Source organism: Buteo buteo, chromosome 16 (assembly GCF_964188355.1).
Source record: "Buteo buteo chromosome 16, bButBut1.hap1.1, whole genome shotgun sequence".
Classification (NCBI taxonomy): domain Eukaryota; kingdom Metazoa; phylum Chordata; class Aves; order Accipitriformes; family Accipitridae; genus Buteo; species Buteo buteo.
The window spans coordinates 26730506-26742635 of NC_134186.1; the positions used below are offsets into that span (position 1 = coordinate 26730506).

Genomic DNA, 12130 nt, shown 5'->3' on the forward strand with positions numbered 1-12130 from the left:
GACAAAGAATACACACAGTCCCAAAATAAGAATTAAGTGCAATATAAGGCTTTCCTGGATGAACACAACCTCTGTGAACTTCAGCTGGCACAGGATATTCTTATTTTTTTCCCACAGGCTCACGTTGGTGACGCCGCCTTCTTCTTTTCCCTCTCCTCTTTTTCCATAGAGATATACAGTTGTCTACAAATACATCTCTAGCTATTTCCTGATAATATTCTGTTCATCCCTTCTGCATTCAAAACAGTTCCAGTTTTGCAAATGCAACATTATGTTTCAGTCATCTCTGAAAATAAAAATTAAATCTTTGCATAAAAATGCAAATGAAACATAAAACTATGCATGTGCACATCAGATAGTATCAAATAACATCAATAGTTTCAAAGAGATGTTTAAGGCATTAAGTCATGTTATGGAGAGTATTTCTAGCTGCAAGTTTCATAACAAGAATAAATCAATCTTGACAATGAACATGAAAGAGGGAATAAAACCTTTTTGAACACTCAAGGTGGTTTGCTCATTTCCCCCCAACCAAAATGAATGAATTAGTTGATATATATGAAAATTAACTTAAACTAACAACATAATCAGAGAAGATAAACTTTAAAGTTAAAATTAGATTAAAAAGATAAAAATATTACTTGGGGCTGATGAGAGCACATGGTAACTCCACAGTAGGTGCTGAGCCGAGCCTTTGTCAGTTAAGAAACAATAAAAAAAAAATATCTTATAGTTAAAAAGAGCTGACCTCAGCCCTTGGACTTTGCTCAAGCACTAATCAGACTTCCAACATTTAGCACTGATCCTCTGGCTACTTATTGACCATATATACCTGGACACACATAAACGTAGCCTCTAGCAGTGTGGTAGTTACTCAGACTCCCTGTGCTAACTCCGCACACAGGTTTCACACTCTTCCCATGCCACTTACGTCAAATTAATTAGTCTCAAATTGCAGCAATCAGTGTTAGTAAAATTAGATGTTTTATTTTTAGTAGAGAATATAAAAAACTTTTACTAATAAAAACAAATTACACACGTTCTCACAAGACTGCTGTAACAGCACAATGTAGCTCCAAGAGTTTCCACTGTAGAGTGTGCAATTATTTGTCCTGGCCAAATGTATATTTAACTGTATATACTTAAGCAACATAAGACTATCACGTGAAAGTCTTAATGCCTGTTTATAGAATAGCAGAGCGTTTTTAAGCCCCATGGAGCTGCGTTAACACTGGGCCGTTTAAGCCTCGGGATGTCGGGGCTCAACTCGGAAAGATCAGGAGCAAAGCGACTACTTGTTCTGTGGAGTCTCAACTTCACTGTGAATCCTGTTAGCTGCCACAAAAAGGTCACAAAGTCACCTTATCATACTGCTGGAAAATCCCTATACCATGAGGAAGCTGAGGAATGGAGAAGAGCAGAGTAAGACTTAGAGCCACTCCACTCCCTCAGCACCCCTACTGCAAAATGCAGCACAGCTGCTCTCCACAGCTGGAAAGTCCTTCCAGTGGGGACAGATGTTCATTCTACACGGTCCATAGCCCCGACTTCTGCACTTCTGCCTGTTTAGACATACACGGGAAACGTGACATTCCCTTCTTTATGAAAACCCAGTTGTAGTTGGTAGATAAGGTCCGTGAGAGGAGGGAAGAGAGCGCACCTCTTTCGGAAGTGCATGGAAACAGGGAGTGAACCTTCATTTTATTTGAACATAACTTCTGCCTCGATGAGCGCCAGGTCAGGGACACTTTCATTTCTTTTGACATCAGTCAGCCCAAAAGTATCCCTCTTACTTCATTACCTTCTTAACACAGGAGGTTCCATTTGGGACAGTTGAAGGAGATGACTGCTTATGGAATACATAGCATTTTAAATATGAGCTCAAAGTTGTGGATACCTTACAGCTTTTCCTGCTATGCTGCAGATGTGGACGTGTACTGGACATACAGGGCTATTAGCACCATCTAGCTTTAAACATTTTAGTTAGCCATCCAGATTAGGAGTCTCATTTCCCTGTAGAGGCAATGGATCAAAGCATCCGGATATCCTGAATTCCTTGGAGGGTTCTCACTGATGATATGGAAGGTGACCCCTCACGCCATCTGCAGTACCGTGTTTGAAAGTTTTTCACTGGAGGGGACGAGACTGGGAATAAATGACTGAATATTCAATTAACATCATCAATAGAGTAAAGAAAAAGAAACAAAAAACTCCAGCAAAGCTCAGAAGAGCATGCGGGAAGACACGTGCATCTTATATTTGGACTCAGAAGTTTGATATCGTTTTCAAAACAATACAATTACAGGAAACGTTCGGCCACTAAACAGAAAGCTTAGATCCTGGCTATTAATATTCCTATTAACATGTAAGCTAATACTAATAGGATATTATTATAATCAAGAAAGAATACATAGCTGTAGAACAGAAGCAAAAAAAAACTAATGAAAAATTCTAATGAAATGTACAATTATCGACAACTCCAAAGCCCCAACAAACTAAGCAGGGCAAACAAAGACCAAAGGGAGAATCTTTAGGTTTTCTGGTAATGAGACATTTAATAATACACACAATATTTGAAAAAAATAATCTGTCTTGAAATTTGCTTTACAGCCACAATGAGCTTCCACGCCCGTCAAACAGCCCCAAACTGGGATTCTTCTTTTGGAGTCTGACAGCTGTCTGCTATTAGTTTTATCTATTCAATCTCCAAATCCCAAACTCAGAGGTTACTGGTGTAGGTCAGTTGTGAGACTATGTTGACTCTCTTGCCATTCGACATGGAAAACCAAATAACAAAGTCTGCACTATGTCAGCAAGCATTTCACATTCTTCGGTTTGTCATGCAAAGCACAAAGACCCTGATACAGTTCAAAATGGTCTTTGTATCTGCAATCTTGTTTACCCTTGGAATACAAGCTTAATTTCCCACATGCCTAAAGTGTTTTAAAAGCCACTTCATACAACAGAAGAGACAGCGCTAATCTCTGGCAATGGAACCAGAAATATTGAAGGTTTCAGAAGAGCCTCCCAGTCGGCAGTTAGATCAACTTTATACTCATACGCACAAAGGGGATGTGTATGAAAGGAAATGGCACTTCAGAAAAACCCAGTTCCAGTGGTGTAGGATCATGATTTTGCCATCCCTAGATGCAAATTATTCAGCTGCTTAAATCAGGCCGTTTTTCCTATTTCTACAGGAAAATCAGTATCCACCACTCCGGAAAAGGTGGGGTCCCTCAGCTGCACACACGCAGCAGTGCAACCTTCTAGGGGAAGGGACAAACTGTCTGTAGTGGAATATATGGGCAAAAAGAAGGTCCTAATTTAGCCATGATGAGTTGCTTCCTTGAGGCACCTGCCACCTCCCATTAGCTTTGTAGTGAACTTCAGCTCCTGGCTTAAGCATTTTAATTAGATGCTAGAGCAGAGGTATAAACACCCCCTAAAATATAAAGGAATGCAGAATCAGAATCACAGCAACAAAAGCAAGGGGCATGACACGAGGAAAAAAGTTTCAACAAGAAATGCAGTTCCTAAAGCCAAGATCCAGCCTATCCCTTCAGTGTTTACATCCAAGCAAAACAGCAATTCTGAAGGCTCAGTTTGAAACTAGTGACAGTCAAGCACGTAAAGATTGCCTGATTTACTAATTTTGGAGGGAACAGCTTGCAGTTGTGGGGTGTTTTGGTTGGTCGGTTGGTTTGTTTTTAGTGTCAAGTGGTAGAGCTCTACCTCCTCCTTGGAAGGCAGTTCTTGAAAAAGGCAAAGAACTGCTCTCAACTGCCTTGTCAGCCTGTGGAGCTACGAAACCAGGTATTAGTTAGAAGAGAAGAATAGGGTAATTCTTGGCTTCTTGGATGCACATAGGTCCTAAATGCAGTAAAATCTGCTTTTTTTGGTGGCCATGGATACATGGGAAAGGGACTCTCCCATAAGAAAACAAACTGTGTTTTTACAAAAAGTCAGTTAACTAACAGGCACAAAACTGCTTCAACTACCACCCCAGCCCCCCATCAATCATACATCCACTATTGCTACCTGACGTGATAATCTAGAGCCTGGATAGAAACTTTTAAACAAATACAATCTCTGCTGAAAAAAGATCTACTTCCTTAAGTCATACCCTCCTCAAAACTCTTTCTAGCCTTCAAAGAGCTCCCAGCCTCACTACGTTAATTGTTGGAAGCAAACTCTTTGCTGACCATCATGCAATGAGTAAAATTAGACCAAGCCTGAGAAACAAACAAAACTTTCCAACCTATCTCCATTCGATCATGCCTCTCTAAACAGAATTGACACTGTCACCAAATCCTGCATAAGTACTTCCCAGAATGTAGTACACTTCATCCAGCGTACCATATGCATCCCCAAAAGTATGTGCGTGGAAAAACCAACGAAACAAAAGCATTGCTGCACCCACTGAATGAATTCACACGCGAGCCATGTAGTTAAGAACTTGGTTACCCAAGGGGGGCAATTCTCACAGTCACTTCATCTCTGACCTCTTCCTTCTCATCTTCAAGGGAGTTCTATAAAGCATCTTCAAAGAATAAACCAGAGTATTACAATAATAACTCTGCTGGCTATTAAAAACCATAGATTCAATAAAGAGACAGCCTTTACAGCCTGTAATAATTTTCTCCCTCTCCCCAGTTAACCCCTCCACATTACACAGGTGATAAATCATCCATCTCTCTTTTCTACAGCACACAAACATCGTAACATGCCTTTCCTTGCTAAATCCTCCTTTGCTTCATAGGTATTGTTGGTCTTAAGAGTTAGTCTAAACTACTAATACATCCTGGTAAATTTAGAGCAACTGTTCTTCAACTTGTATTTAGTAAAGAAAATCCTTGCTTCTGTTTTAGACCTGAAGAAAAGCTTACATGGCCAGCAGTCTGTCATCTTTAGCCCACCGAAACGGATCTGACAAAAGACCTTGCTTCCCTTGACTAACCTTGCCTTGTTTGAAAGTAAAAATGTCTTTTTTTTTTTTTTTTTTTTTTTTTTTTTTGGTACTGCTAATTTCAGCCCTCAGGTATAGCTACTATACCTTTGCTTTCAACTACTATTTGTTGCTTAACTTTGCAATTACTTTATGTAACCTAAAACCACTTTGGATTATAGCTTGTAAAAAGATCCCTTGGAAAATAAAAGTATATGGTATTGTGATTCTAATCAGCAGATCCCAAGGCCATAAACTTCAAAGAATCTTTGCAATGTGAATTTCCCTGTTTCTGCGAGTCAGTTTTCAACATCAATGTGGGATTTTTCAAAGACAGAGAGATAGGTATCTATAGGCAACCAAGGTACAACTTGCATATTTAGAAGCAGTAGTATTTTTTCTAACTTAGTGATAAAATCCAAACAGATGGTCAAGCAGAGTGGAAGATCTGTTAGGCACGAACAATTGCGCCAGTCCTGTGACTTTGCTGTTGAGCAACTATATACGGGCATATATTTACAAATTGCAGTGACTCGCAGCACAGATATGGGGAGCAATGAATGCTCGGGTGTTGGCACTTACTTTTTGATCTATATTATCTTAAAACAAATTAGAGACTTCTAAATTATTTTCTGGAAAACTATGCTTATTTGGTATACAGGATCCTTATATAAGGGTGTTCCACTGTCCTAGTAAAGAAAAAAAATGGGAAAGGTAGAATTTATAAATTATTTTAATCGTAACAGCTGAATGCAAGTACAATTGCCAGGGCCTTCTGGAAGTGAAGGAATTGTGAACTGATGGCCTGAAATCTTCGTGGTAGAGTGGTAACAGCTTGGCTGCAACTCTCTTAGCTGAGATCTCCTGAGGTCTGTGGATGATTTCAATGGATACAGTCACTCCTCCTCCTGACAGAAAGGACATTCTCCCTCCACAAACCCGTTCACCCAAAACACCAGATGAATCGCCCCGCAAGTTCATTTACTGTGAAACTCCACAAACACTTATGTCAACACTCCTGAGGGAGCATTGCAGGAGCAGGAGATGCTGTGGGGGAAGGAGATGATGGGAATTCCACTGCCATTACAATGCAGGAATATCTATTTCTATGCATTTTTACAACTGTTGCATCCATCTGAAGTTTTAGATACCACCCAGTCATGTTTTAATATTTAAAGAGAAAGACTATCCAGCCTATGTGTCTGTACGTGTCTATTCCAGACACATTTTCTCTGTTTTTCCCCTTTTCTTATGCATCATGCTACCACTGCTAGAGTAGCAAAACTACAGTAATGATAAGATGGGTAGTAATGGAGTAGCATTGCTAACGGATATTCTCTGTGAGCGGAGGACTTAACTCCTCATCTGCAGAACCAGGAACTGCAGACCCCTTCACTTCATTTTAGCTGCATTGTGTCAGTTAAGAAGAAAAACTGAAAATACACGCTCAGGACTTAAAGCTGTGTTAACCTACTACAAAACTACATGAAGAGTATCTTCACAAAAACTTGCCTTTTTTTTTTTGTTATATTGTAACATTTTTCCATTGTCTACAATAAAGTAGCACCTAAAAAGAAGAAAATTTGATGCAGCTTCTTATGCGATACCCATCAGCACCCTGTCTGTAATTCTGCTGTCAGTGGAATTTGCCTTCTTCCAAAAGCAGTGACATCTTCTCTCCCTACTTTTCAGAACAGGCCAATATTGCCCCCAACTTGATGACTTGCTTCAACTTGCTTTTCAGCTCTTCTGAAGTGTGATCCAAGTTCCCATGGTTATGAAGGCAGCCCAACAATCTCCCTCCAGCACTGAACACTAACCCGTCTTTTCAGTAATCTATCACTGTAGCAGGATTCAAGAAATTAAATTGCAGTTAGTGAATTTAAACTCCAGTCAAAGGGTTTTACTCCACGAATGAACGTGAAGTGTTGTCTACTACCTGAGCCAAGAGACACATAAATAACCTTAATCTGTTTTTATAAAATGCAAAATAACAGCAAAACACTACTCTTCAGCTATTTTTGAAAGCTGTGATTTTTACCATTTGTAGAAATTACTATAAATCATAGCACCTGAAAAAAATCTGTACTCGATAACATTCTTATTAACAGTGACAAATCCCTGTTCTGCATGGCATGTCCTCTGGCTTTCTGCTCCGTTTCTGCTTCACTTCCAATCCTTCTTTCCTGTCCACCTCCTCTCAGATTATCCAAAAATCTTGCCAAAAGCAGGAAACGCTCCTGAATGCCAGGAGCCAGCTTCGGTCACAAGTCCTTCTAAGAGTTAAACTGAATACGGTCTCGTTTTTAACTAAGAGCATGACGAGACTGTCATTCTAGTCATCATAGATCTGAACCATGATACAGGAACACTCTTGAAGAGCATTCTCCACACCTGAGCCGTGTTTTACCTACAGCCGACCAATGCCAAAGCTGTTGGAAGTACCAAGGATACGTAACCTGCTCTCTGAGGAGATGGGTCCTTATAGTCAGAAGCTGGGAAGACCTTTTTAAGCCTTACACCCTTATGCGAAGACATGTAATTCACGCAACCTCAAATTAAATTGTAGAAGTGAAACAATCCAAGTTAATCATGCTTGGAAGTAGTTATTTAAGCACTGCATCACTGAGGATTTTTTTAAAAGTCATATTGATATTTCCATAACAACATCATTAAAGTTACTCTTGACAAGCTCACTTTCATCAACATAGTCTCCCGTCCTATTCACAAGAATATAGTAAATCAGCACAGGCCTGAATTATCTTCTCTAAATAATAGGTTATAACAAGTAAGCAATTACAGAAACATTTACTCAAATCTAAGTTTTGAATTTCTTCCCTCTTACCTATATGTATTCATAAATGCAAGTTACATATATGAAAGTAAGGGCAGAATTTAGTGTCAGACCAAGCAGCTGCGCCTGACAATGTGAAATCAACTGAAATAACCAGATGGTACACACCAAGTCCATATATATAGAAGAGACAAAACCATAGGTGGCTAATTTGCAACCTTAAAAAAAAAAAATCACAAACTAAATAAAAAGGCATTTTTAATGCCTTTTTTCATTAAAAATGCCTTTGTTCTATGCAAACGCAAATTGTCTTGAAGTGCATAAATAAGCTCAGCTGTGTTGTGCAATGATTCCATTAACCTTGCAATCAAGCATTAAATTAAATTGCCTTGTTTGGATTTTCCTGCTGCAGGGGAAAATGTACCTTCTAAGGTCTGTGCTTTACGTTACGAGAGCCAACGAGTAAAAGCTTCACGACTAAACTTCTACAGTTAATAACACAAGAAACCAAACAAGTAAGCATATTGCAAAAATGCCTCTGATAACTTTTTAATGATTAACCTTGTACTCAAAGGTTCATAGCCTTTCATGCTCATTCTGCCATGCATTCAGCCAACATCTGCTTTGAACGAGTTAAATGTAATCTTCATACGTTTTCTAGGTGTACCAATAAAGCAACTCAGCACTCTTGCTTGCTGCCTCCGTTCACAGAATGAAGAAAGCGATTCATTACGGCACTGTTTTATTTAACTCCTTTTCCTTATGCCAACTTTCACCCTGGAAAACTGCTGCTCAAACCAAGATTAATTTTTTGTTTAAACTGCACATCACGATCACCCAGCAACCAAAGAGGAGCTATTTTTAAGTCACTGCCCTATTGTTAGAGAAGTCTGATCTCCTGCGTAAGGTGAGTAGGCTCACATTCGAAATAGAAAAGACTAAATCAAAACAACACATAATAATGTCACCAACTCTGAGACCACGGGTAATTCTTCTGTGATCCCGTGTTGCAGCTAAATGGCCAGCCATACAGAGTCTTTATTGTGTGTAAAGTCCGTCCCCTCCATGTGAACTGAAAGAATGATTTTTCAAAGCTGAAACAATTGACATAACCTAAGGATTGCATTTCAGTGTGTCACAATCCCATTCTAAGTGGAATATATTTGAACACACAAATAATCTCTCTTGTCGAACGTACGTAATTGCTCCTGATGTGTGGTGTCTTCAGGGAAGGAGCTTAGCAAATAAAATGAGAGAATAATTTACATACCAAGGAAAAGTGTTGCAAGCACAGAAAATATTGGACGGCGGGAAGGAATCAATGACGAGGAATGCATCACTAGCTCTCCAGAAGGCTGACTCATTACTTAAACAATAATATAATTTATATTAGACCACTTCTGTGTTGTAAATAGATAGCTTTTACTAATGTGGCAATGTTCAGAAGCCACAGGAACGGATGAGGGTGATACTCGATTAGTCTTCAGTCGCATCACCAGGCGGCAATGCCTTCACCCGCAGTCAACCAGGAGCAAGTGCTGTTGGCCGAGTACGGGTTTCAAGTTGCAAATTTCAGAAAGAGATACAAGCTCCTGAAAAATCCAGGCATATTTTACAGCTGGCAAGCATATGTTGACTTAGTAATTGAAACTGAGCTGAGATTCTCTGAGAGGTTTTAGTTCTTTTGTTTAGACTTACCATCCTGCTCTTTACTAATATCAAGAGAACACCAAAGCAAATTTAGTATGGCTTTCTTTGAAAACAAGGCTAGATTCTCCATCACTTGTATTTCCTTAGTAATCCATTCATCGCTATCAAGAAAATAACAGTCATATCAAACTCATTCAACTGTGTTATGTCCCAGCAAAGACTTATCAATAACAAAACAAAAAGAGAAGAAACCTTTAGTTCAGAAATGGCTTCAAACCTGTAACTCAAAATCTGTGTTTTATACTTAGAGGCCCCTCCTGGAAGAAAAAGGATATGGTTCACTTCCTACATCAACAGTAACACTTACCAGGCTTTGGGTTTAGAAGGGAAAGAAGCAGCTATAGGCTGACGCCATTAAAAGCAAAAGTATTTAACCCATTTATCTCAGCTCTAACAGAATGTAAGTCTCATTCCTGTCCACCTCCCCAGCTTCCTTTATGATCGCACTCCCATAAATTATGGAATTTTAGTCCTCTAATTCCTGATCTTTGGCCCTGATCGTTTACACTGAATCACTGGACTTGGAAGAATCAGTGAAAATCAGAAGAGAATTAGGTCTTTTTTATTTCAAACACTATGAAAATAGAAGTTTTACATTTTCTTGTGTTGTGTCCTGTCCGCAAAAACCCAGGTGAGATTTCAGCAAAGCAATCAGAAGGCATAAAGTCAGTATTTATCCTGACACCTCTGTGAACATAAACCCTAAAATACTCTGGAGAAGCTGATATCCACGTGTTCAGTATCTGAATTCCCAAAGCGATTTAATTTTAGAGATCCCATATGCATTAGATAGACCGTGAATCAAATGCACCACTACGTGTGAGCATTTGTTGGATGAGACTTTACCTGTCAGCATCTCCGAGTCCCAGTGAAGTATTACGCTGCATCGTCTCCCGCACCGCAGCCATGCCATCAGGCAGCCGGTTTAGCCTTCGAGTGTAGAGGCCCAGACCACCATCGGTCATATACCTTTAAAACAGCAAAACAAAACGTCACGTTTAGTAAAACAATAAGACTTTTAGCTATTGTAGCTCCTCTCATTTGCATGTTTTTAACTGTATATTGCAATTTCCCCACTTTCAAGTTACGAATATTACTCAGAATATGAGGCAAAGAAAACTTTATTCTGGATTAGATCAAAGATATTTTTTGCCTCTCATTGTTCTCCATCACATCTTGCACTCTCTCTCATCAACAAGAATTGAATTTCAGTGTAACTGTGACAAAGGAATACTACTTAAATTTCATTAAGGATGCCTAGATAGAAGTAATTTAATATTTGTGAATGCTATCATTAATGATCCTTTCCTGTCCAAAAAATGCACAGTTTATATCATCTTGAACTATTTTGTGTGGGCTAAACCAACACAACTGAAATCTCAAACCTTTTGCAAGTTAACTGCACAAATCACAATGAATTCATCCTAGATTTTGTCAGTGATCCACGAACAATGAGTATACCAAGATTTACTGCGAGAAATCAAAGTTGCAGCATGAATGAAAAGTTTTTTCAACCTTATTTTGGCTCCTACACTGTACGCTGTCTGCAACTGTGACCTAGGGACATCTGCATTTAGAAAGTAATACTATTCTTGGATTTTAATAAGTGCCAGGCATATATATGATGCTTCACAAATTACTAAGATAGCACATTTCTTACTGTCTAGTTTAGACAAATAAAAAATGAATCTTAAATTGAACAGAAATGACACATGGTGGACAAGAATGGATAGAAGTTGTTGATCACCAGGAACAACTCCTCACGATAATGCAGGTTGCGTCATCCAGCATTTATGCTGAAGTCTGTACTGATACAGACAGCAATAGCCATCACGTAATGTAACTTCAGGATGCGGGGGTAACCGAAAAAGAAAGTTCTAAAAACTTTACAACTACCCAGCACTTTGGCTTAGTTTATGAATAAAATCTTTTAATATATTAATGCTGAAATTAAGAAGTCACTCCAGTCTTCCCTTCTTGAATAGCTTCTCAACAAGCTGCCCTACATCAATATATCAATAATGTTTTACAATATTTTGTGGCATTTCATGACAGTAGTAGGTAAACAAGTTCCAAGCGTCAAAATAAAACAGGAGAATTTGTCTCTTGGTTTAGCTTCGTTTCTTAAAGTATTTCTGACTACAGGTATATACGAGCTAGCTTGAAACCAGAAAGGCAAGTCCCATTCGCCTCTCAAGACGCTGGCACGGAGCGAGCTCTGTGCTACCACCACCAGTTCATCAGCCCACGTATGCGAGCAGCACCGACAGTTGTGTAAACATGCCATAAAGTTTTTCACACACCTGAGACTGAAATAACTTTAACAACTCCAGCAATACGGCCGCTGTCTCTGGCGCACCGCTGGACGTGTAACGTACCTCGCCGAGTTCGGAGTTGGTGGGGTTGTATCCTCTCAATCCTTTAGCCACTCTTAGCAAATCGACAGCAGCCCACAGAATAATATCCAGATACACAGGACACCTTCCTCTTGCTTAAGAAGGCACAGAGCTTTTTCCCTAACAGCGAGGCACCCTCATCCGCAGCGAGAGAGGACAGATGCTCCTGGCTGCAGCCAGCAATGCCTCTGCTGGCGAGGCAGTACTGCAGCAGATGTACTTTACCCAAGTCAAATTTGATCGCTACTTTTATAAAAATGGGATGGTAAAGAGTCAAGAAGCCTT

The 12130-nt window shown here is 39.4% G+C and overlaps 1 protein-coding gene across 3 annotated transcripts in view; it reads right to left on the minus strand.

The window, feature by feature from the left end:
* The window catches only part of NAV2 (neuron navigator 2), a 421304-nt gene that overhangs the window by 78899 nt on the left and 330275 nt on the right, over positions 1 to 12130 (minus strand). For all 3 annotated transcript variants that reach the window (XM_075048237.1, XM_075048236.1, XM_075048235.1), the window contains one exon: positions 10296 to 10418. In XM_075048237.1, coding sequence (XP_074904338.1) covers positions 10296 to 10418 — 123 coding nt within the window. The remainder of the gene's footprint in view (positions 1 to 10295; positions 10419 to 12130) is intronic.